Source organism: Gavia stellata, chromosome 23, assembly GCF_030936135.1.
Source record: "Gavia stellata isolate bGavSte3 chromosome 23, bGavSte3.hap2, whole genome shotgun sequence".
Lineage (NCBI taxonomy): Eukaryota > Metazoa > Chordata > Aves > Gaviiformes > Gaviidae > Gavia > Gavia stellata.
In genome coordinates, this window is record NC_082616.1 from 9,144,958 (window position 1) to 9,171,163 (window position 26,206).

General features: G+C 43.5%; 1 protein-coding gene across 1 annotated transcript; it reads right to left on the minus strand.

Moving 5' to 3' along the window:
* Window positions 1–1,016: 1,016 nt before the first annotated feature.
* On the minus strand, window positions 1,017–26,206 carry REL (REL proto-oncogene, NF-kB subunit). Its single transcript, XM_059828549.1, has 9 exons — window positions 26,099–26,206; window positions 22,714–22,862; window positions 18,274–18,365; window positions 7,686–7,826; window positions 3,649–3,753; window positions 3,126–3,338; window positions 2,718–2,786; window positions 2,534–2,608; window positions 1,017–1,883 (listed from the first exon to the last, which is right to left on the minus strand). Exons 1-9 carry the CDS (start codon window positions 26,189–26,191, stop codon window positions 1,093–1,095), a joined length of 1,728 nt encoding a protein of 575 aa, XP_059684532.1. The 5' UTR covers window positions 26,192–26,206; the 3' UTR covers window positions 1,017–1,092.

Below are 26,206 nucleotides of genomic sequence, written 5' to 3' on the forward strand. Positions count from 1 at the left end.
ATACGGAGCATAGAGGAGTGTTTTTAATTAGTACTGAAATGGCCTTAAGTTGTTAATAGAGTGCATCTAGATGAGGCTGCGCCAAGGCTGCCTCCAGGTTTGCCCCAAAGCTTTCTCGGGAGGATCTGAGGGGGAGGCAGGATCTGAGCCTTCGTTTAAGCAGTCACTTGCATAGCAGGAAACTGCTGGGATACCTGAGGAAAGAATAGGTAGACGCTTCGTCGCAGCGTATTTCTGCAGTTCAAAATAACATAGACATCACAGCTACACACACACACACACACTTCCAGAGAAATAACAGCGTGCTCCATTCCTAAAGCAACAGGGGGTTGTCATTTAAAATAGTGCACTTTGGATGAAGCACAGAGAAGTCTTTACTTTGTTTGTTCTTTTGTCCAGCGATTCATTTACAACAGAGCTGGACTACTTAAAAACTCAAACCTTCCGGTCTTTTAAAATATATCTAACAATGACATAGTCATTAAAAAAATTTTAGAGTAAATTTGCCTTCAAAGCAAATGGAGTGTGGTGAAAATATGAAAAACCAACACACGATCTTGTTTTAGGAGAAGAGTATTTTCTGCACAAGAGGGTAAGAAACCTAAACCTTTCAAGCAGGTTAGGTAAAACTTTAACATTGTTAGGCGAGTCTGAACTAGAGTGCCCACGTGCAAGTTTTTTTTCCTAATTTTTGTGCTATCAAAATTTAATTTCCATAGCAAAAATAATCAATTTTTCAAAAAATTTTAACCCTGTGAAGTATGGGAGATTTTAACCCTTCTGAAGATGCCAGCTTTTACACTCCCCAAAGGTAAGGAAGATTTAAGTGTTAACAGTTCCCTTTTCCAACAGCGTAAAAATATGTATACAAGGTACTTTTAAGGTACAGAACCCCAAACCCTACTCCCACCTCTCTTCTTTATGGGCACCAGGCTTTGGGCTGTAATATGTAACCTTCAGTTACATCACGAAACTTGCATAGTAACATTCTGAAAGAGAAAGCAGGGACTCCAGAAGGGTAAGTTACTCCTCTTCACACAGCCAGCCATCTGAAAAGCTCTACGTACCCGCTTCCAGCCCGGCACTGCCGGCTCAGTGGTTATAGCTTTGTAATATGTTATCATATTGGAAAGACTGATAGAGCTCATCAGTGTGGACACCATCAGTGTCATAGTACTGGTTATCTGCAATGCTATTCTGATGGTTTGGGATCGGGTTGGTGGATAGTCTTGATTCACTTAAAATTTCTTCATTTATAAAACTGTAAACTCCTGTATCAGCTAAGTTAGACTGTGAATTAAAAGGCGTGCTGCCCAGGGCTGCTACAGGTGGGCAAGCTGGAGGCACCTGCTGGAGCTGCTGCCTGTGATTGCTCGCATTTAAGACTGGATTGTACTTCTCGAAGTTTATACTGGTGCAGTTCATGTCATCCGTCTCCATGTTCATGACGCTGGCTGTGGAGACGCTGGCGGGATGAGCCTGGTGCACGATGCTGTTGCTAGAAACGCTCTGCATGTCTGCAGTTGACACCGCCGCTGCTCCCATCCCGTTTGTGCTGCTGTAATTCCGGTAGAAGCCCGAATCCTTCTCATCAGGCCAGTTCAGAGGGTTGTCGTGGAAAGCTGGGAGAGCGCTGCTGCCCTGAGCAGCGGGCTGAGGCACGTCTGCCGCAAAGCTGTTCTGGGGTTGCGTGTTGAGCAGGCTGCCGGCTGAAGAAGGGGTGCTGTACAGCTGCTGCCAGCACGAGGAGAGCGCGTCTTGCTTCCCTGGCCCCACCTGCGCAGGCTGATGGGGAATCTGGTTGCAGACAGGGTAGATCTGACTGGCGTTGGCCAGGGTTCCTAGCCCCGGCACCATCAGTGCGGATGAAAACATGTTTGGTTCTATGGAAAGGAAAGACGTGACTATATTTTAATGCCATTTTTTGTATTTTTTAAAATTACAAATGGTAAAAAGCAAAGCAAAACAAGTGCTATCTTAGCAAGACTGTATGTGCATTTGCCCTTCTGTACTTGCTTAAGTGCTCTCCGGGATGGACCCCAGACTTCTGGACAGCAGCAAGACAGCTATCCGCCTCACCCTTCTGTGGCAAATGCTGAAGGTGACAGCTACGCTGAAGTAAAGAACTGATGGGTTTAGTTTGTACAGTCAAAAGTACCAGTACCTTACAGGAAGAAATCCTCAAGAGAATATAGAATTTCAAGCAAAGAGGAGGGAAGGCCAGGAACTGAGTGTACGTTTGAAGGGCTGAGTATCTGAACACAGAGAAAAATCAGTACTTATCCAAATTAAGGCTGAAAGCTAGCAATGCTTAACGATGAAGAAGGTGTAGCCCTCTCCTGTGCGAAGGGGAAGCTGGAGCATGGCTGAGGCTTTAGGAAGAACACAGAAGAAGAAGAGGAGGAGAAAAAGACAGGTACTACTGCTGCCTTGGAAACTTCAGTGCCCCCCTGAAAAATGCCCTTCCCCACAGCAATCAGGCACTGTTTGTTTCAAACCACTGTCAGACTGGGACACGCGTGCAAAAACCCACCTTTCTTAATCAGCTTCCCTTCAGGAGTGACCGTGGGGAATGGAGCTACTTTGGGCCTCTCTGTCGCATTCGATCCTGCGATGGAAGAAGGCGTGAGTCTACACGGAATGTTTGCTTTTATATAAAATAACTCCATCTAAATGTGAGTTCACTCAAACAAGAAAAAGACAAATATTTTCCTTACCACAGTCCTGTATGAGCTTTTGCCAAGCCAACGTTGATCTTTGCCTTTTTGCTTTGTTGCCGTATGGATCTACAGAGAAAGGAGTAGAAGGAAAAAGCGTTAAGTTTCTCTTTGATACGATTAGTAAAGGAACTTTCTAAAACTTATACTAGTGGCCCCTACTTGTAGTGAAAAATAAAGAAAAATATTTCAGACGTGACAGCACTAACCAAGACAACATTACTAACAGCGATTCTTGGTATTTTCATTGAAAGAGGGAGCAGACTGACTATTGTCACTTTTAAAAACCAAAAATCTACTTTGTAGAAGTAGTGTTGTAGAATTTTTACTAACTGAGCTACCGTTTATGGTCAACATGAGTTCTGCTCTGATAATGCTTTTCAGAAACTCAACTAATTGGAACCATACCCTTTTCATCTGGTAGGTATCTGAAATCCATAGGTTCACTGACTTCCTGGTCTGAAGGTCTTCGCAGCTGCATCTTCACCGTGACGGGCTCAGTGATGTCTTTGAGAAATGGTGGCGTTCTGAACACAATTGCAACTTGACGGTGAACGTCAGCTTGTGAGAAGGAACCTTTGGCCTCCCAGTTGTCCAAGACAAATCTGACTTCTATATCATCTAGTCCATTAGAAACAGAAGATGTTTGTTAAGCCGAAAACTGAAAACTTGCAGCAGAAAAAAGGGGGAAGGGGAACAAAGAAAGGAGTCTGATTCAAAATTCATACGCAAAGTAAATGGCTCGACTTTAAAAGACACTGAGTATCTTTCAGAGGTGCCGAGAGCCCTTGAACCTGAAAGCTATTCTGCGCAGCTATAAAATCAGACCACTTATTGGGGAGTGTGGTGAAGGGCTTAAGCTCTCCAGCTAGAAAGTGGCAGCATCAGCCATTTGGGACAAAGGGGGAAGAAAATACCTAGTCAAGATTACCTTTCTGAACTTTGTCACACAGTAGAAATATTTCGTCTCCTCCTTTTACGCTTCCACAGTTCTTGTTCACACGACAAATTCTCAATTCTGCTGTGTTGGGGGCTCCTGGAAACGAACAGGCAAATTTGATGATAAGGAATTACCGTAACTTTGCCACTATTGAAGATAAGGTGCTGGGAGTTAAGGCATATGAAGGGAAGGCAACAGCTGGAGGAATGTGACACCCCGAAATCCACACTAAACAAGTCGCTCCATACAGGAAATTCAGAAGCAGGGCTTGATGTTCCAGGATCCTACAGCTCTCGGCCACTCATCTCCAAACACAAGATGCCAGTGCAGCTGTGCCGCTTACTCCCTTCTAGAGGAGTCTCAAAATAGTTCCCCAAATGACGTTATTGTGCTCAGCACTGCTGCCCTTCAAGCTGTAGAATTCAAAGCAGTTCTCTAAGGGACTGATCACCTGTTACAGTCATGCTTTTCTGAAAAAGCTGGGCTAGCAAGTCAAGAAAATTACTCTCTCTGAGTATCAGACATGCTTGGCCATCAAAACTCTCCTCTGTTACCCTCTCTAGGTGTTTGAGAACAGGTCTAGGAGTCTAACTTTCATGCCTTTACTCAGGGTAACAGATTTCACCCGAAAATGCTCAAAAATTCAACTCCAGGCTGTGGCTGGATGTGGACAGCACTCATGCTCGTTGCGGATGGAGAGCTGTCCTGCCCACAATCTCCGGTAGCATTTTATATTGCAGTAAATCAACCACCACCCAAGTTTGCACGCTGCACCCAAACAACCTGATGGCTACGGGGCACCGTGCGGCATGGGGACGAGCTCTGCCTGACGGTGTCTGGCCCCCTTCAGAGGCAGCAGCTTTCCTGCGGAGTAAATATGGACAGGAGACTACTGCAAGAAAGAACAGCCCCCTGGGAGCTTTGTGGGCTATGCTACAATTTATTTAAAAGGCCCCTAATGTCACAATATAGCGATTCAGACGTAACAAAGAACAAACAAGAAAAAGCCAGAATGGAAGAAATCTCTCTCGAATTTCAAGTTCAGCCCCTGTGCCTGTATGCTGTCTTGATACTTTTAAGTACATGAGCACATACCAATTTTAAGACCCCGTCTTCATTTAACATACAAAGTAACTGATGCTCATTTTTCTGCTACTGTCTGTTACCTTATTCATAGTTTACTGCACCCTATTCCACCCCTCCAATCCCAACAGAACAAAACTACACTGTGCCGTGATGTTCTCTCATCTTCTTATATAAAGACGTCTACACCAAACGTATTTAAAAAGCCTGGGAAGATCCAGAAACTGATCCTCCCACTGCCACAGCACCATGAGGCTCCACCACCATGGGCTCCCTGTTCCAGGCACAGAGGTGAAACAAAACCAAAGCTCACGGTGTCACCCTCAAAAAAAAAAATAAAAAAAAATCTACTTTAGACTCTCAGTTTGAGTCAATTCCTGCCCAATCTTTCATGGTTCTGCACAGGTACGCTGTAGCACAACACAGACTACGCTTACAACAGAGCTCCAGGTAACCTCAGGCCAGACCCCAATTAGGTAGTTACTATCTGCACCTATTACTATTAGGAGAAGCGGGTGCTACAGCCTCATTTACTACATGACACATGCCACTTCATTTGCTGAATGAATCAGAAACTTTGAAGGGAGGGGAAACAAAACAAACCCAGAAACAGCACAGGATCATATGATTGACAGTGTCATTGTGTGTTTTTCACAAGAAGGGTAAATTAAGAATTGCAAGGAAACGCCTAATTTTACCTTTGTTTCACTTCTGTATGCTTGAATAGCACTCGATGTCCTTTTAACAGGTTTTTGGGAAGGTCTTCTAGGCTGGAGTTTGTTGTTTTGTCTTTTATCTTAAGGGGAGTTCAGAAGGGAGGGTAAAGGAAAGAAACACAAATGCCAGCAGACATGGGTGCACCACTCTCTGCTGCCAGCCCCGGTGCCGGGCAAGAACGCTGAGCTCAGCAGCAGCCTCAGAGGGAGACGTTCCCTGTGGCCTCTGTCGCGCCGGGCTGCTGCCCATCTCTCTTCCGCCCCGTGCATGCCCTCGCCTCCCTGTCGCCTCGCCTCCTACCCAATTCCTGTTCCTCGCTCCCCGAAAGCACGTCCCTGGTAACAAATCCCTGGAAAACGAGCTTCTCACCAAAAATCACATCACCTTCAACAAGGGCAGAACACGTTCTCCCTAACCTCGTTTCTCAGAAATGGTGAGCTGCTTTGTCTGACTCTTCCCAAGAGTTTTCAGCGTGGTAAGATACGCAACTTGGGAAATTTCTGTTTAAAACCAGTTAACATTATAAGCAACTGAAAACAGAAGCTGCCTGTAATACTGAATTTTATACACTTCCAGTCTCTGCTAATGTGACTGCCTCCGTATTATGTTCATATTATTCTTAGGTATCTCTACTACCCAAAGCTGGTGGAGACTGTTAAGCATTAAAGTGAAGAAAAGACTAGATTTAACATGTGCAAGCTGATTTTCAGAGAAGCTCTCAATACCTTTTTGCTCCTGATCTGGACAGATCTGCAAAAGCTTGAAGTCTAACAACCTCGGATTTCCAAGCCCATCACACCGTACAATTTTATCTGTTATCTGAAGTTATAACCTGACCTTAACCAGTTCTGTATGACAGAGCAGGTTTAAAAAGGCTAACATTTTAAAAAGAAATTCAGATCTGAAACTGCTGTTCCAGACAAGAGGAGCATAATTTCTATGATTTGTGGTTGCAGTTATGCAGCTTTATTTACACCGCTGCTACGTTACATGGAGGATTTTAGATACCTATAGTATATATCAGAAGCTGCCCACATACTCCCACACTAAAAAACCAAGCTTCCCCCACCACACAGCTATCTGTCATTTCAGCAGCTTAGCAAAGACTGACGTCAATCAACGTAGACGAGTAATCATGATTTGGCACATTTCTAAATGGCATCTGAGACAAAGCTGCAAATCTCGTGCATCAATTTTATCTCAACCCTAATTACTTTAGCACTGCAAGGGTTCTCAGTAATACAATGTACACAGTTCCATCTTCTAGATAGTTCTAGAAGAGACTCTAAAAATGTCAAAAGCACCCGAGTTCATATTCGACATTTTCACAGTGGTTATGCCCACATCAACACAATTCTAACATCAACTTTATAAAATGCAGACCTCATTTTATTGGGTAGTTTCTGCTGAAGTAATGACCTTAAATATTTAGCACAGAAATACTTTCACTGCAGAAATAAAAACTGCTGCCAAGAAGTTTCCAATTATTAAAAGCTCTTCTGCTATTCTTCTCCAGAAGAGAAGTCCAGCACATGTTGAGGGCTAAAATCCTCAACTGCAGTGACCTGCCAAAGCCATACCAAGTCCGGTTTTGGGGAATGTGGAAAACGGTGCGCAGAAGGGGTGTTTCACGTTCTTCTGCACCCTCCCAAAGCACGATCAAACATTCCCCCGTTACCAACCTATACACTGAAAACAGTAACTGACTGGGATACAAAAGGGATGCATAAAAGCGTTAAGACAGTTTCCCACTGGGATAAATCTCTCTCTCAAGTCCTGTTCCAGAGGTCTCCCAAGGCAAAGGCAAGACTCCTCACGGGTACAAACAGGCTTTAGAGGACATCCTTGGAAAACCCATTAGTCTCAGGGCAGCCATCCATCTCGCTATTATTTATTTTAATCGCCTGGCCCGTCAGGAGCAGGCCTTTCCTTGCAGTCATTGCTGTGATACGTGAACATGGGCTGAACAAGCACCCGCGCGTGAGTCCATGGATGTGACGGACAAGTCTTACTCCGGTCAGCCAACACTTCACCCTGGGATCGTCTTTTGAGCATACGCTCCCTGACTTGCCATGGGTTAGACATGCATCTAGCAGTCCCGAGCCACAGAAGTGATGCAGAAAACTGGCACAGACCTCAGAAACTGGCCTGGCATTCTTCATCCCAAGCCGAAGAGAAAAACAAAAGGAAAAAAAAAAAAATACACAGTGGACTGAGTTGGTACTTACTGTTGTCATAGATGGGGTTGGAAATCAAAGGAGGAAGAGCTAGCGTGTAGTTGCCGTGTTCGTCGGGGAGGAAAGCTTGGAAGCAGAGGCGGACAACATTGAGATCATACTCGTCGATGTTGTGCAGCTGTTCTTCAGGCACTGAACAGCAGAAGGGAAGACAAGACTGAGGATTAGTCATCAAAACCAGTGGTAATTCTTTAACAAACTGGGGATGAATCTCCACCAGTAAAAGAGATGGTGTTGCCAAGGCAGACGAAACGTGCCCATAGTCCCCGCTAGCTTTACAGGGGCTGCAGGAATAAATTCCTCATACACAATAAACGATACAGAAGCCTTTAACGCCTTCCCTTCATCAAACAAGGCTAAACTGTCCTACTTCTCCAGCTGTTTCTTACGTCTGGTTTCCTCACCTTGCCTTCCAGATCAGTTTCATGTATCTATAGTTGAAAAGTCATTCCCTGGACATGTTTCTCTCTCATTTGTGCATGATAAAATTTACAAAATGAATGCCGCTGCTGAAAAGAAATCTTTCAAAACAAATAAGTCCTAGGACTTTCAGTAACAGTGAGAGACTTCTGCTACATGATACTGTTATTTTCCTCTAGAAACTGAGAGGGAAAAACAATCAGAAGGCAGTTCTTGGGGCACAAATGAAGCCGAAACAACACAAACCATCTCCCCGCTCCCATCAACATCCGTGTCACTTCAGTACCTTCGAGAATAGTGATTAGTGGTGTCATTGGGATACAATTTCGTAATACAACAGGCAAACCCTTGCTGGAAATGATCTGTTTCCTTACATATTCCGCCTGGTGTAAAACACAGCAATGCATAACCCAAGCTCAGCATTTCAGTTTTGTTCGCTCTTTCACTTACTTTAATTTCAAGACACAGGACCCAGGATTTCATTACTGAACATTTCACGTACTCCTAGCTTAATGGGCGATTCTGGGAAAAACAGCCCTCTCTGAATTCGGTGTTTTCCTTTAAGGTCTGACATTAACTATTACATTGACATTCAATGGCAGCAAAATGAGAAACAGATTTAATTTCATTTAAGTAGAAGTACTGGTAATTAAAATCATTTAAAGTGGCTTTCTCTTCCGAAATGGTTTAATGCAGCAGTTCAGCATAGTTAGATACTCCTCGCAGTTACCTAAAGTGAACGTGTGCCAAGTTGACAGGTCACAACCTCTCTAGTTCACTCCTTCCGCTGTCCTTACAAAGGCCTCTTGCAAGAACGAAAGATTAAACGTGCCTGCGATAGGAAGCCTGGGGATCACACTGTGCTGATTAGATTGCAATGCTCTGACCTTTAACATGTATCACTGGGCTGGTCTCCACCCTGCCATGAGTGGGATCCCGCCATGCCCACTTGAATGGTTTCTTCCTTTCACCTTTTGATGGTGTGAAATAATAAATGCACTGAGCTCAGAATACTTTCCACTGGCATTTTTAGTCTTTTCTTGTGCTCTGAATATCTCAGTTTCTCCTGGTCTCTACTGTAAAAAGAAATCAAATCACCCTTCCCTTTTACAAGCCCTTGATCTGCAATATTTCAAGACAAATACACAGGGAGTACGAAACTAAGCAGCAACTCCGTAGGTAACTTCAGAAATGCTGGTGCCCAGGGGAGTTCTGCCAGCGTGCGCTTGGCAGGTTGGTAGCTGACTGTATTACCAGATACGCAGAACGAAGTTTTACAATTTAAGGTACTTCATGAGCTGACCTGCTAATTTTATACAGCAGGATCTTTAGAAAACAGGTTTGGAACAGACAGCTGTTCAGCCTAACCCAGCTTGGGCAGACTCCGGAGCCCAACTGCCTCTTGATACAGCCCAATTTAGAGAATAAAAAAATTGCATTATCTAGATGGCACCTTGCAGAAGGCATAATCAGGAGTGCAATGCTACTTTGCTCCCAGCAGCTCAGGTGATTCTTCTAATCCATGCTCTGATATCACGGCCAGCAGGCAATTAGGTCCCAAGGGCACTCTGGCATCAAGGCTTGCGTTCATGTATTGTACTAACCATCGGCAACCACGTGGATCCGGCCAGAGAGCCCAAGCGGTAGTCAAATTTCAAACCTCTTAAAAATGAAATTGAGCATAGCGATTCAATACCTTTGTCCAAGTCAACTCACTGCAGACAGAAGCCAAGCACAGAATCTGGATCTGGCTTTTGATTCTGAATGAAAAGCGAGGACTTGGTGGTTGTGCAACCAAGCCCCTCTCTCTCAGGTTAAAGCAGCACCAGTCCTGTGCCATGTTTTCCACAGGCACAGCAGCCTCTTCCTCAGAAACAAATAATAGCAGACTTAAAACAGCTCTATAAATGTAAAAATACACTAGATACAGAGAAAATTAGTAATGCTAATGCTCAAATGACATCATTTCCTATACTATGAACTGTCACAAATTCCCAATAAATCTGTTTAACCACCAATATAGGAAAGGCGTGGCGTACTAATAATTGCAAGAAACAGAATTGCTGTATATAGCTCATTGTATTGCAGCAAAAAAACATTGCTCCTAATTTGCATTTTCTTATAAGTGATTTAATACAATTTAAAAAACCCTGTAGTTTGAAAGAGGAAGTGCTCAGTCAAGACTGATTCCTCTTGGGCTATTTTTAACCAGAGGAGAAGAACATAACAGAGCAAAAAAGGAGAACAAGACAGCTGCAACTCCATCTTGTGATGACATGCTTAAAAAAATATATAGAGGCTAGATTCCGTGTTTGTATAAAGACACACACAGCTTTCATCAATTTCAAAACGTATTTCATTCCCATCTAAAAGACAATCATCCACAGAAAATAAAATGTTGTTATTTTTAACAAACGTCTAATTCTCCTCCCTCTGAAGTCAATTTGAGAGTAGCCACTAACTTGAACGGATGCTGGCTTACACCTTAAGAATATTAAAAACAAACAAAAACGAGGCAGACAAACAGACTGACTAATGCCTGGAGTATGGCCGTACGGAGGATGCTCGTGCCATTCGGTGTTATTTCACCGACTTCTCTACAGAAGGACAACAGACAGGGTCAAACCTGACAAACCTGAAGTTATTAAAGTTAAGAAACACTGCTGAAGATTTTGGGAACAGAAAGGAGTGGAGAAGAGGAGCGGCCACTCCACCAACCTGTGTAAGCTCCGCACAAGCAGCCTTACTGAAACCAGCGGCGTTACACAGGTGAAGTAACAAACGTCGCATGATGCAGCGCGTCAGGAGCAGATACGGTTAAAAAAAAGGCTCGAACACAACACACGAATAAAAGGAAGAAGTACTCTGTTTTTGGCAAGAGTTCAACTTCCTCTTCTGACTGCTTCTCGCTGTGTGGTACCACACCTCACTGTCTTCATACGAATCCAACCGAAAGAGCTGGAATCCAACCAGCAATCTAGGTACGTTCCTGTGATGGCCCAGTCTCACAAAAAACTAGCCTTAACCTGGCAGAAATTAATTTTCTGTAGTTATCTGTGCGAACAGGAGTATACGAAGGAATGTTTGTAAGTACAGCTCTTTTACGAGGGGAAGGAGAGCTTTCAAAAGTAACGCTTAGCAACTCAAACACATAGAAATGACAATAGTATTTAAAAAGAATTAAAATTCTAAGTTAATTATGGGACAAGCTACCAAAAAAAAAAAAAAATCCAGAAAACCACCACCAGCGCAATGAAGAAAGAAAACTAACCCCACTCACCGAGATTCTGCAATAGGATTTAAAAAGCGGTATCTGGAGTCACAGTCAAACCTGGGGAGTATTAGCTGTTCAACCTGAAAGGGGCTACAGTAACTAGTAAATCCTTTCTTTATAAATCTGTTTACAACTCTTCTGAAAGAAATGCCGATTCCCCAACTTAAAAAATAATTCCCTTTGAAATAATTCTCTAATCCATAATCCACTGTCATGGGAAGAGACTGATTTAGTCCCAGTGTGGACACAAAAACACCCCACGCAAGCTAAACCATGAACTCCTGAGCTGGCTAATCCGAGCAGCTCACGCGACACAGGTATTCGGTTTGGGCCGTCCCCATCTCGGAGATTTGTGTCACTGAAATCCAGAGGTGCCCCGCTGGGTTTCTACTGAATGAGAGCACTTCTTGGATTTGCTTCTGTAACACAGAATTGGAGACTTTCTGGGTCCAACCTACCAACGCGCAATTCCAAGTGCGGGCACAAAATTAAAGATGCCGATAAGATCAGGCCTCCTGTTTATTCATTTCTAATTTTTTTTTACTATTTTAACAGTCTTCAACATCCAGAAAGGCCAATAAAATACCATTTATCTGATGAAATTATCGGGGGATTAAGGGCTGTGACGTTTACTCATAAGGTGATGCTACAGGGAAAGTGAAAGTTTATTCTCAACACTGAAGAGAAATGCTGAAGTGTTTGGTTTTCTGACTGATGTACGATACCTGATTAAACAGCAGATTCCTCATGTACAGCCCTCCACCCAACTTCTAGCCTAATGAGGTCAGAAACTTCTGGAGTGGGTGGAGCTGGAGGTACTTTAACATCTAAACTTAACCTGCGTGGAAACTTCCAGGGCAAATGATGTGGTGTGACACATTCAGAGAGGGCTGCGCCGAGAATACCAGTTTACCCTGCGAAGGGACATCTTGTGACCTTCCCTTCTCAACGAGGGGCTGCGGGGGCACGTGAGCCACGCTAGATCTCAAACCAAGAGAACGACCTCCCGCAAACAAAAACACTTCACCAAGGAGTCCACTCAGGGACACACATCATGAATAACCACGATGAGCTGTGTTCTGCCTGCTCTCTTACGCAGATGATGGTTTTTAATTTAGGGATATGCTGGGAGCTCAGTTTCATTTAAGTGATGACACAGAGGTGGTTTGCCTCAAGTGTTTTGCTCCTGGAGCACAAAGATACCCCCCTTAGCCCTGGTACCGACTGATGGGTTTAACCCGTCCTACGCCAGAGGTTTTGCTGTAAAAGGCTGGCTCTGCCCAACCTGCACTTCCAGCACTACTCTGGGACTAGCTCTCACGTAGTGAATCGGATCAAGGAACTGGTCCGGCTCAAGGCTAACTTGCCAGAAGAAAAGAGGAAAAGGCTTGTTTTCAGTCAGTCAGTTCCTACGACCGCTAGCCCTGGCACAAGGGAAAGGGTGGGAGCAGCGAAAGGAAGGACTACCTCTTCCAGTGCTGGTGCTGATTTGTGCCAGGTTCAACCAGTCAGGGAAATCGTGTACAAGTCCCAGGTCTCTCTCAGCACCTGGGAGGTACATTTCAGATTCAATTTACCCCACCCAGCCTACGTGCGCGCTGCAGCCGCAGTTGCCACTGTGTCTCATGCAGCTATACGGCCGCTAGCCTTAGGAAGGGCTACAGCAGACAAGTAAGGCCCCACACGCCAAATTGCCCATGTATTTGACTGGTGTCTCCTGTAGCTGAACTCTAAGCAGCTAACAAAAGATCTCACCAGCTAGTTTAATGCTGCATTTGCTCTTTCTAGGTGAGCTACAATCATACAGGTACAAAGGAAAGAGCAAATAGTCCTGGTGTGCTATTTGCCCCTTGCTGTCAAAAGCAGAATATTTGCTCTCTTTGCACCTGGGCTTCAGCAACTGGACACACAGTACTGGCTGACAGGCCAGGCTGTTCGGCTGCACGTCCAGAGGCAGAAATACCATCTACTAGCACTTGCTGAGAGGTAGAAGCTGGGAAGAAGGGAAGGGAAGGACTGTGGCAGCACTCTGTTTCTTCTCCCGGTACACCCATGCCTGGTTTCTACCTCTGTGATCCATGAATAAGTAAGTTTCAATCAATTCTGCAGAAAAAAGAAACCTTTGGACGTACCCATAAACACAACATGCACCAGCAATATTCAGTAATTTTAAAAAAGCAAAAACTCAGGGGATTGGTTAGTGCAAATGACTAAAATTCAGATGCTAACCTACAGTCAATAAATGCCCAAACTACTATGGTTACATTGCCCCCGTTTCAGAGAAAAGAGAAGCGCAGGGAAGGTGAACGGCCTGGCCTGATACAAAAGCCAAGGGATGAACTGGGAATACAAATTAAAACTTTCAAAACTCAGTCCTTGCTTTGTCTAGACAATGTTTCTCTGAATCTGGGTTCTTTTCCTGTTTTAAGTTCTATCTGAAAAAGGTGAAACTGGAACAGACTTAAGCGAATATACCCATCAGCCTCTGTACATTTCTAACACGTTTTTTAGCAGTTTCTGTTTACAGCAGAAAAAAAAGTCAGCATTTTTTGTCTCTCTACTTGGTAATTTTCCTTTTCATTCTTGAACAATTTGAAAAGCGGCTGTCCTTTAGGTTGATATAAAAATTTCAGCATAAACAGCAAGCAGCATTTGCAGTAGGAACGAAGGAATAAAGGGCTTTCCAAAGGTAAAAGCTGAAGTCATGTTACAATAAGAACATTTAGCTTTCCTCAGGTGGATTTGCTCTGTGCCTCTTAAAAAGCTGACAACTCTCACTTAGCAAGATTTTCAGCTTGAGAATTTAGTCGAGGGGGGGGTTACCCATTTGTTTTAGCTCAAGGACAGAAATTTGAAAGTTTCTTTTAACATCTGGGTCATTCGTTACAGAGCACCCCAATGCTTTCCACTTGCAAACCATTCCCAACTCCCCAATTCTTGCTAAGAGTCTTCTTTTGATTCACAATGCTTTGCTTATTCGCTCACGTAATCCGTGGCCCGACAAGCCCCCCTATAAAGCAGGCGCTCCTCTGCGGCAAGTGGGCTGGAGGGGGGGATCCTGGCGAGCTCGGCCGGCGTGGGCGAGCGGCGTCAGAGGAGAGAGGGTCTTACGAGCGCGGGGGCCGGCAAGGGAAGCTGCGGGGAGGGTGACTGCGCGTGTGGGCGGGAAGCGAGCGCGACGGGTGTGGGGACGAGCCCCGGCGCAGCGCGGAGGCGTGCAGGGGGTGTCGTGGAGACTGTGACGAGTGCGAAGCCAACGCGGGGTCAGCTGCTCGCGGGCGGAAAGGGGAAACGGCAAAAGGAAAGACTGCGGAGGCAAACGGAGCTGAATTAGTTGTGGGGTATACAGGGGAGAGCCTAAAAATTAATTAAATGCCTATTAGCAAGAGCAATTACAAAGGAACAGGAACCTTAAGCGTATGTCAAGCTCCATGGAAAGCCTGTCTATATCCTCTTGATCAATGGCAATTCTCTGGGTTTCTCACTTTAAGACAAGTCTAGGGTTTCCACGCTGTCACCCGTTTGGCTAGAGAAAGGTTAGTCCTCTGCAATGCTTTGCCAAGTACAGTTTTCCCCTAAATTTAAAGAACACATTTAGGGCTTTTCCTCATTGATAATTAACTTGAGTTGTTATTAACTCAATTGTTGTCTCTATGTCAAGTCACACCCACCCACAAAAGCTCTTAACTCAAGACTGGCTCTTCTTTTAATTTGAGTTGGCTGTACATCAGACAGTCCATGGGAAGACAAGGATACGGCACAACTCAACAGCTGCTAAAAGAAAACAAACACCCTAGAAAGCAGACATGGACCAGCTCCACTGGAGGAGTAACTCTGGTCCTCGGATGCTGTGCTATTAATATCATCATCGGGCCAAGGAGTCCTAGTTACACATAAGGCTGCCACTGCGCACCATTTCCCTGGTGTGCTCAAGAATAAGAGACAAAAGAGATTTCTAGAATTGTTTAGCTCATTAAAGGATAAAAATATATGGGATGTAGCCTTGCAAGCATAGTGGATGATGAACACATCCAGTGATGGTGTGGAAACAGCAACTCTCTCTTAAACACTGCTAACGCAAGAGGAGCAACCCGAGTGCAAGTCATCTGATTTGCATCCTAGTGAACGCACGCAATCTGCGCAGCCTGTGCTGAACTTAAGGAGGGATAAATGCTGCCAGCTAATAGTGGGGAATTCATAGTGAAACAGCCTTACAGGTACGCTTGCAGAATGACTCAGATACAGACAGCTCCGGCTAGGCACACAGCACAATCTGCAAACACCGACTTCTTATCATCCAGGAGTTTGGAGGTAGACATCAGTTGCTTTAACAGTATAGGCAGGAGTGTTGGAGAAAATGATCTTAAAAAAAACATAAGTCTTGACCAAGCAACTTCCTATTGTTGCCAATTACGACCCTTACTCAGTGTGCATTCATACCATGTGCTGGAAGGCGTGGAGGAGGGATGACACCACCAGAAAATTTGTGTTAGGGCTCACTCTCCCTTTGCGATCCCAGTTGCCTGTGGCACCTGGGCTTCCCTGGAAGACGATGGCCCCTCTACACAAAGAAGTTTGGAACGCAACTTTGTGGACCTACGCCTTGCTATTACTTCAGCCTTTACTGACACGACAAGTAATACGTATGCTGGCAGGCTGGAGGCATTCTGTGTCTTTTAATAGGGTCAATACTGAACCTCTGCCCTGAAAGCAGACTCAGGACAGGGACTGTTTGGTCGTTCCAGAAGAAGGTGGGAAAGAAAAAGAAAAAACAGCCAACTCACAGACACCCTGAAGGCTAGTTTTCAGCTCCGTGAAATTTCTTTTATGATGTTCGTACAAGAAATGAGTAACACTAACTCGCGACCTGCTTAGAGGATGCACCTAACTCCAAAACGTCTCTAAACAGACAAGTCAGATGCCTTTCTGAAGACACATAAATACAGCACAATACAGGATGGATACAACACAGCCTGGGCAATCTTGGAGAATGTAGCCATACTCTTCTGACCTTAAAAACCAAACAAACAAACTAAATCCACACATAAAACTTTCAACCTTACCAAGCAGCAAACATTACGGTGATTGCTGCTAATGAAACTCTGTTTTGATCAACTAAGTACACATATAAAAGTATTTCTGTCACTAATCCTGTTTTATTAGACCTTGGTCCTACGGCTTTCTGGGCTCGACTTAGCGTGGGACTGCCCTGGAGCAGCTGGAGGCCATTCTCAAGCGGCTCTGCTTTGTGCTGACATGTTAACAAGTGCCGAAAGGCAATTACACAGGCCGGGGATTGCCAGCGGCCACTTCTCAGCTCAACCCCTGCCGAGAGCAGGGTGCTGCCCTGTGTGTCACCCGAGCAAGGCTCTCCTCTGCTGCTGGACTGGTGGAAAACAGCCCAGGATCTGCCCCGATGCTACCAAGCGGAACCTGCTGTAATCGCCCAAAAATGATTAGTGAATTTGGAGTTATGTGCCAACCACTGCAAAAATCTACTGTCAAATGTTTTTTGTAAAACACGTCTTCGCTATTACACTCAGCAGCGCTAGGAACAGAGCTAACTATGTGGCTGCTAAAGTTTCTTCGGTGAAATACATGTGCAAAAAGGGTTTTTATTATGTTCTTTTACTGCACGACATCAAGAGAAAATGTCGACTCATTTTTTATGTATAGAATAAAAGAAAACCAAGAGGGCTGAACAGAAGAGTTCTCCTTTTTTGTTCATCATCAAGGTAGACCTGGCTGAGTCAAGGTAAAATAATTAAAACACTTCAACTGTTTAAATTGTGCTGATGGACTAAACTAATGTAAAAAGAGATGCTCTTGTGCGCATACATTATCAGAACCAGGATAATTGTTTAGATGGACCATTAGGACCATCAGCCTGACTCCAAAAGGCTGTTCTAAAATTAAGAACAATATCTAAAACATTTCTCATTCTGTAACAAGTTCAACGTGCTTCTTTTTGTCCCAGTTCAGAACAAAAGCAAAGTACGTATTTTGAAGCTAGCCAGAAATCCAGCTCTCGACTCTCTAAGAAGGGTCTTACCTAAATTTAGCAAGACTTCTGTGGGTATTAAAAAAAAAACACAACAAAATTTGAAAAATCTCCAAGCTCTTGCCACACTTAAGCCAATACACCACTGCATTCATAGTAATGCTTGGCTAATAGTTCAGGGGGGGTTATGCTTTTCATCTAATTCCCCCCAGTTGTGCCTGCACACTGAAAGTGTTGGTCCCACTCCAGCTGGCTCTACAATTTGCTGGGTGTCCCCCACCCGCTCTGCATTGAACTTAGCAGTTATGTGGCTGTGAGATGAATTGGTTTAGCAAGCTGATCTGAGGGGAAACCACTTTTTTTTTTTCTTTTGCAAGTTGGTTTTTCTTCGGAGCAACCTGCTGAGTCCGTTCACCGTGAACTCCCTGAACTGGCTGGCTGAGGGGTCACAAACACCGGTGTCACCACAAGAGAAGGGATGGGACGGTGGCAAACTAGATTTATAATGGTTTAAGTTGTTGCAGGATTACGCTAATTCAGCCTTTCATTCTTACAGCTGCCAACACCGGGGAATCCGATTCCTGAGATACTTGTGGAAGTTTTCAGGGAAGGTTGCTGCTGCTAACCCATTGCTTCTGCCCAAGCAGCAACTCACACTGCTGCTGGGGATAAAAGAAAAAAAAATAGAAGGGGCAACTATCCAAATAGATTCATCATGTGATGACAGTGAGGAAAGACGAGGAGGGACACAGAAGGGGAAGAATGTTTCTCAAAAAAAGGTATTTTTGGAAAAAAATATTTTTTTGTGGCTCCACCACAAAAGCAAAGGCAGAACAAACAAAACCCCACCGCCCTGCAAAATGAACCTGCTAAGTTGTACTCACCATTGAAAGGGTTAATCTTCTTTGAGATTCGTAAAGAAATTGATTCCTTCAGGTCTTTCTTCTTCACACACTGAATGCCCAAATTCTGAAAACTGAAGCACATGTGGCAGGATTTCAGCAACTAATAAAATCTTCAGTGTAGAATATGAAATAAATTATTTGATGTTGACTAGTGTGATACCATACAGTGTAAGAAATTTAAAAAAAGCTTATTTTGAGAAGGGTGTAGAAGATCTGAAAAGCAGGGATGCTGTTTTTTCTAAAATAAGAGTAGAAGCAGAAGTGAAAAATACTAAAATAAAATTCTAAAAAATTTATATCCGTTATTAAGAATATGTATTTCTATATTAAAAATTGTTCATCTGCAGTAAACCTGCAGTGATTAAAAAGTTAAACACGCAACCTCAGGCCATTTCAAGTGACAATTATTTTTTGTTATCAATAAACCTGCTGATTTGCATCAGTTAAGGATTTGCCCTCCTGCTTTTATCAGGGAATGTAGATTTCAAACACTATTTTAAAGGTTTTTTTGAAACAAGTCTAAACAGGCTTTTAAATCTCATGTAGTTATGGAAAAGTTCTGAAGAGCTGCAGCTCTTCCTTATTTGCATAAGAGCACAGGTCACCCCGATGCAGGAGGTGGGGGGAGTCCCAGGCGAGCTGACTCTTTCCCACATGGAAAAACCATGACATCATCAAAGCTGAGTGGATGTAAAGCAGGAAGTAAAAAAAATAAAAAAAAATCTGCATTTCATGATGTTACAATAAGCTCAGAAGATAGGTCATGCCAGCAAGGAGCAGCAATTTCCCTTCCTTTGAAACTTCACAGAAGTTCTTTGCTTTAGCCATGCCTAAAAAACGCCCCTCAAGATACTCCCTGTTCCTGCCAGCGCTCTCAAGAAGAGTTCTACATCTCCCTGCTCTGAATGAGACTATCCTAGCGTGACGTTAAGTTTAATTTCCGCAAACTCCTTTGCCTGTCCCCAATACGCTCTGTTCAGAGGTTCCCAAACCCTCTGCAATCAGGCCCCGCTTCCAGAACCTTTATTTGCCGGAGGAATGCATAAGCTTCCTTCTGAACCTGAACTTGACACAGTGACCTAGAGGAAAATAAAACGCAGTAGCATCTCCTAATTTGCTAAAGCACTTTGGCTTCATATTGTGGCTACGGACATTCAAGATTTGTAGTCTACCTCAACGAGCAATCCTATTTCTCTCTTCTCTTGTAGGCAGTACTTTTTTTAGGGCTTGAACGCAGCACGTATTACTTCCCCCCCGCCCCCCAAGATACCCACTGTATTCCACAGATTCGGTTTGAAGCACACTTCAAGTCCATGAACAGGCCTGGTTCTGTATTACATCCCCGAATTGCCACCCGGCGGCACCAGGCTCTCCAGCCATCCACCGTGAGGTACGGGTATCAAACAAGCACCTACGCAGCACCGGCCTTGAACAAAAGCTCTACCCACCTATGCGAGGACTGACAGCCACTACGCTGCACCTTTCAACCACTGTGAAGGCAGCCTCTCATGGAGAGAAACTAGGCTTTTACGTAATTCTCAGATTATAAACATTTTCTTAAACAGGCGCTGTCACAGTGAAAGTCTCTATTTAACTGTCGCTGAACAGAGGGCCGGCTCGGAGGGGAAACCGTCGAGAACCTCCGCAAGGCTGCGGGGTTTCACATCAACGCTAGCTGACAGGAAGCAAGCAAGATAACGAGAAGAGAGGGAGAAGTAGGAAGAGAGAGAAAAAAAAATGAGAGACATTTAAAAAACACTATGATATCATCCAGGTAGAGAGACAGCAAACTAGGAAGTAAAAATCTGAGTATACAGGCAGTCACGCAAGCGCCAACGTTCACACTCTTGCCTTGATGTTTTGGCCAGGGAAGGCTCCGACCAAATTCAGGCAGCAGTACAAAAATCACTACACCACAGGGAGAACAAAACACTTTGTTCAACCAGAACTACACGGGGAACTTTAAACAAGCAGAAAGCCGAGTAATTACTCAGACCCGCCCAAAATCTGGGATTGATAATCCCACCTCTCAAAAAAAAAAAAAAAAAAAAGGATTTTTGCTCCATGTGGGATGCTCAGCAAGAGTAAACAGCCAGAACCACTACCAAGAGAGCACACCTCCTGCTCACTAGTATTGTGTGAGGCTCTTCTCCAACATGGACTCGAAGAGAAGAAGAATGTGAAGACTGAGTCACCAGCCACAAAAAGGAAAATGACTTTAAACATCCAGATCCAATTATGGATCACACTGTTCTTTCATCTTAAAGCAACCAATGATTTGTTAAAAAAAATGAGTGTACCGATGCTGGAAACATTTCAAAGAGAATGTTTCAAGCCTCCTCCCATCAGGATCTCCTATGTCAAGCTCGATTGAAGCTTACAGTTTCGCATTATCAGTACAGTGAAAGTAGCCTGCTTACTATTTTGTAAGACATTGAGAGGTTTATAACCTAACAATATCGGGAAGAACTGATGGATATAGCAAACAATCACAACTGCCTTAAGTGAAATGGAGACACAGCACTATGTCAAAGAACAGGATTTGAGGCACGCATATAATGGAGATGAAATCAAAATTTGCAAATAAATACATGCAGAGCATCCCAATGCTTTTTGGCATGACCTCCTGTAATGGCCTCTCTACAGGCCTGCCTTGTGCTTACACATTTAACTTTGGGCAACAAAATGCCAAGAGGAAAAACAATCATTGGTGTCTTCCTGCATCCGCTGAACGTAATACATAACCAGAAAAGATGTTAAGCAATTGGGCTTTTTTGTTTCAGATCAGAAGGCAGAGAGCAGGAAATGGGATGGGCTAGAACGGCAGACATCCTTTGACCTTGGGTGAGGACGCTTGATTTGAGAAGACGAAGGGGAAGCTGGTGAATGGATGGTCAGAGGGAGGTGCAAGGTCCCTTAACAGTTTAAGATATTTGCAACTGCCTTTTAGACAAGGTGAAGGGGAACACTATTTGCAGGGAAGCTGATGAGGATGAGGTTGCAACAATCAAGATGGAAGGTAAGTGCCTGAAGGGACAGCCCTACCTTTGTAGAGAGGTATTACAACAGGACAAAAATTAGAGGAATTGCATTTACTAATTCTTTTCTACCATTTGCCAATTAGGACAGCATGGTGAACAGAACTAAAACCAAGAAACTAATAAAATTGTTAGCATCTGTAACAGCAAAAGACAGTACAGTCAACATGCTACGTGCCACCTGAATACACGGCAGCACATTCACGATCGCTTGAGCCTGGGCTGTATGTTGAAGAAGCATCTCCACTATTACAACTGTTTATTTCACCATCAGGCAACCATCATCTTCAAGCAGACTGTGTCTTCAGTTCTCTCCTTTAATAGCGTTCTACCGACTAAACCCACGTAAACGTGGAGTAATTTCACTAACATCAACAGAATCACATCAGCCTGAGAGCAATGCGTAAGAGCTACTTACACACCAAAATACTTACCTTATTTTCTTCCCAGCTCAGTTATGTTTACCCCAAAGCAATAGCCTACTTCCAAATTTACTACATCGCAAACTGTGAACCATAAACAGCTTGTCAATTCTAAATTCCCCTCTCCGGCCATAATCACTTGACATTTGTTGCAGTTTACTCTGCTTTTATTGCATTACATAAGACTTCATAAACTTACAGGAAATGCCATCAAATACAACTGTATTTTAGATACTCTTAATATCCCTCTGAATAGCACTGAGAAACACATCTCATACACAGCCTGAATTGCCCTTACTGCATGCACAAGTAGATCCTTCCCCAGCACACCTGCTCTACAGTGCTGGGCCTGAACACAATCTGTATTTTTACTCAAAAAAAAAACCCCAACCCAAACAAAAACAACAACAGTGACAGCTACTAACACGTTTCTAGATGTGTCACAGCCATTATCTTCTAAATGGCATGATACTCAGCCAGTACAAACTTTCTCCACCGGTTTCCAGAAAGTCCAAATACAATTCCCATTGAAGACGTGAACTTCCCTAAATCTCTTATCACCGTGAAGTATTAATTCTAATATTGTTGTTACCCATTCTATTACTCACCATTTTCACACGCAGGAGAAAGTTACGCTCAAGAGTAAGAAGTGTTACTGAACAACACTGAAAAAAGCAAACAAGTGGAAGAAAGGAAAAGGAGACAGACAATAGGAGAATGAACAAATGAAAGAAAAAGGGTGATGGGAAAAGAATAGGACCGAAGATGAGTGTGGAACTATTGAAAAAAGAAAGAATTACTTCAAAGAGAAGTTGCGCTCTCTCTGAGATGGATTAGTAAACTTCGGCAAAGACAGCATACTAATCGTTCTTTTAATCACTAGTCAGAGTTTTAACATATATAAGATTAGCAAATCACTTGCATAATTAATCAAACTCCCAAGCAACGCCATTACTCACGACAGAACTCGCCGTTCTGGCCCAAACTCTGCTTCGTAGTAGCCATCTCTGCAGTCTTTTCCAACCAGATCATGAGGGTGTGGCTTGTAGGGTTCGTTCTTCGTTACCAATGTAGTTCTTATTTTGACTTTTCCAAAATAGTTCAGAATCTACAAAAAACATGAGACATTTTCTCGATTTTTGATACCAGGGCTAGTAAAGTCCCCACGTGTAACAGAAAATACATTTTATCCTGAAATACTCTATGGAAGAAATACCACAGCTAAGAAAATGCCATTATTGCTTCATAAAAGCCAGGACCATTCAGAAGTTTTATTCATTCCATTTCAGTTCTGTTCATTTTACACTAAAAACCCAACTGTTTGGCAAAATATTGGAAAAGTGAAATTTTTTTTTCAAAAGTGTGTCTCATCTATTTCAGAAAGTAAAACAATATACTTCACCTGCTAGTTTTTCCAAAGCAGCTGGTTATTTGTAATGATAAAATTTTGCTGGCGCCAGTATTTGACATTCAATCCATTCAGTTCTCTTAAACTACCCTACTGCAAGAATGGGAAGGAAGTCTGAAAGGCTCTAAAGAATCTTTTTTCTTTCCTCTTTTTTTCTTTCCCGTTTTGTTTTTTTGGGTTTTTTTTTTTTTTTTTGTTTGTTTGTTGTTTTTTTTTTGAGGCTAGAGATCTATTGCTTCACCATCTTACCAGGGCTCTCTGTATAAGTTGAATTCATCCCTGTGCAAAAGGCAAGAGATAATATGGAAGCTTAGACCTAAGAGTAAAACAGCTTGAAAGGCTGTAGGACCAAACATACCAGGACATATTTCATTATCATATCTAGCCTTACAATGAAAGACACAAAATTCCACATAGGTGACCGCATACAAATGCTCACTGGAGGACAGATCTAGCTCCAAAGATCTTAGGAAAAAACTCCTGAAGCCTCGGGGTTAAGGATATTACCTGTGCATGGAAGACTAAGCAGTGAAAGAGGAACTTAACAGATACAGCATGACATAATACCCCATGAAGTTTGGTTTTGTTTTTTTTAATTAATTCTCAGATGAATATTCAATCTTATATTCAATAAAGGATTCTTGAATTCTCAAGCTCCTACTAGAGCCTTGACAGCAGTCATCAGCCCATCTCTCAGGTGCGTAAAAGTTTTCCCTCACGCTGACGGCTACCAGTGAAGTCACCAAGGGTTGTGTGGGTGAGTGTAAAAAAAAAAAAAAAGGAACAGTTTGGCCTAAATTGTTTGAAGCATGACAACTTGAAAGCAAATACAAGACTTGCTCAGGCACACGTTTGTGCAGAGGCGAGCTCTCCTCCTCCACTTCCCCTGCCCTAGAACTAACTGTTCCTCTCCTCCTTCAGCCCTTTCTTTCCTCCTCCTGAGACTCCAAGGATCCATCACATACCCTTTTCAGCCAACACCTCAAATCTTTGCCTTGGCCTGTGCTCTTCTAGCTTCCATCATCTGTTAGCTTCTTCAGTCTCCAATTTGGCTCCTTCCTTGGCCTTCATACAAGCCACCGTTACTTTCTACCCTTAAAATAAAACTTCCACCACTCCTTCACCTTCTTCAACTATTACATCGTTTTGCCCTCATTCCACACCCAGTCCCTTGAACCTGAAGCCTGATCTAGCCACTTGCGATTCTCCAGTTCCTCCTTGATGTTCTTCATCATAACCACACCACAAAATTTAATCTCTCCCTGGCCTCTCTGTTCTCATCCTCATTGATGTTTCCATCTCTAGAGGGGACTCCCCTAGCAGCTAATCGGCACTAAAGCCTCCTACGGGCTTCAGGGAGGCAGGAATTCACCTAGAAATCACCTGCTATCGGTAACAATCAGCTCTGTCATCAACAGTCACCTTTAAAAAAGAACACACTACGCCAGGACTGCCCGGTCACCCACCATGTCCCATCTTCCCTCGGGGTTCTGGCTGGCCTTCACGCACAGCACAGTCCAGGCTAAGAGGAATCAAGGGCTTATACAGCCTGTTCAACTTGTGACACAGCCCTAGGCTGAGAGTCTGAAAGTATTTATTCTTGCCAGCAGCCTACAGAGCTCCTTGTTCAATTAGTGAGTGCTGGGGGAAAAAAAAGTCTGGCAAGATCTCTATTTCCTGCATTCCTTAACCAAATCTGGCACTGTGATAGTCAAGGGGGGGACCTTCTTGTTTGCCTCGTCCCTTAGCAGTTCTGGCTTCAGGGCTAGACCAGCTTCCACAGTTGCTTTATGTAGTAGAGGCTCACTCGGCTGCTCAACACATGATTGCCAATACTATCTTTCTCAAACTCTCCCTCTTCTTGAAGAACTTTTATGTCTCAGCCTAAAACACTTCATATTTTTCAGATTCCAGAGACTCCATCTTTGGCTCCACGTTTTTATACTTGCACACACTGCAAACACAGATACACAGCTTCTGTTCTGGGCACTGGAATGTACTTCAAGATGGCAAGTACTCCTAACTTCCCACTTATATTTGAGCTTTCTCTTCTAATCTCATCTCTGAAAGATCTTCTCCAAAGTGAAAGAGATCAAGAAAACACTAGCAACTTACACTTCAAAGAGGAGACCAGAAATTCTTCTCCCTTAGCCTACCTGTCTAGGGTCTCTGACACATTCCTTCATCCCACATATGAAACCTACTGCCAAAGCGCTTCTGTTCCACCTCTGCTGTCTGCATCTTTGTCCCTGCTTTGATCATAGCTGCTAGGGCTACTCTGAATCCCTTAATTCTGGATTTCCCAACCTATCCATAATGCAACCACCCAACTCGTCTTCATTGCAGGTGCTCTGACCACATAATTCCCCTTTCTCAGCTCGTTTTTAAATTCTGTATCCCCTTCTGACTTCACATACTTGATGGTAGTTTCTTTTGCAGAGCCTAATCACCGAATCACTGGCTGCAAGTCACTGTCTTACTTTGCTCACTTGTACAAAGCGCCTTCTTTCGTGTTGCGCCCAGCAGCTTTACAAAGCCTTTTCAAATTTTGTAGGCAAACTCCTTCAAAGCTCTCCCAAAATTCATACTGCGGTCCAAACAGTAAAAACAAACCCAAGTCACGTAACTAAGACACCAGAACGTATGTGCATAGAGAAAAAGCTAATAATGAATGATTCCCAGACAATGAGTAACTTTACTGAATTCCCTCTCTACCAGGCCTTTTGTTAAGTCCCTCTACACCTTCTCCTCTTCTTGTAGTTTGAAACAAAATCTTTAATGACTAGGAGCAAAGAACTCTCTTCCCACTCTGTTCCAACTACATTTGCATGTCAAGGAAAGAATCGCAGAACATAAAATGAAACCGAGTCCAACGCATAGCTACAGCACAATGTTAATGGGGGCAATGGTAATTCATGGATAAAAGCAGTATTTACCTGTATGGAAGGGAATGTCTTATTGTTTTCAGTACTGTGTTCTCCTGGAATGCTGCCTGCCGATCTTCCCTCACATTTGTATCTGAAACGCATGCCCCTTTGCCTGGG

What these genes read in the sequence shown, in the direction of transcription:
- REL (XM_059828549.1), bottom strand. Translation starts at nt 26,191, where the DNA reads ATGCGTTTCAGATACAAATGTGAGGGAAGATCGGCAGGCAGCATTCCA. An exon ending in CCAGAACGGCGAGTTCTGTC is followed by an intron (nt 18,366 to 22,713) that starts GTGAGTAATGGC and finishes CATGTGCTTCAG; the next exon opens with TTTTCAGAATTTGGGCATTC. An exon ending in GTGTGACAAAGTTCAGAAAG is followed by an intron (nt 3,339 to 3,648) that starts GTAATCTTGACT and finishes CTAATGGACTAG; the next exon opens with ATGATATAGAAGTCAGATTT.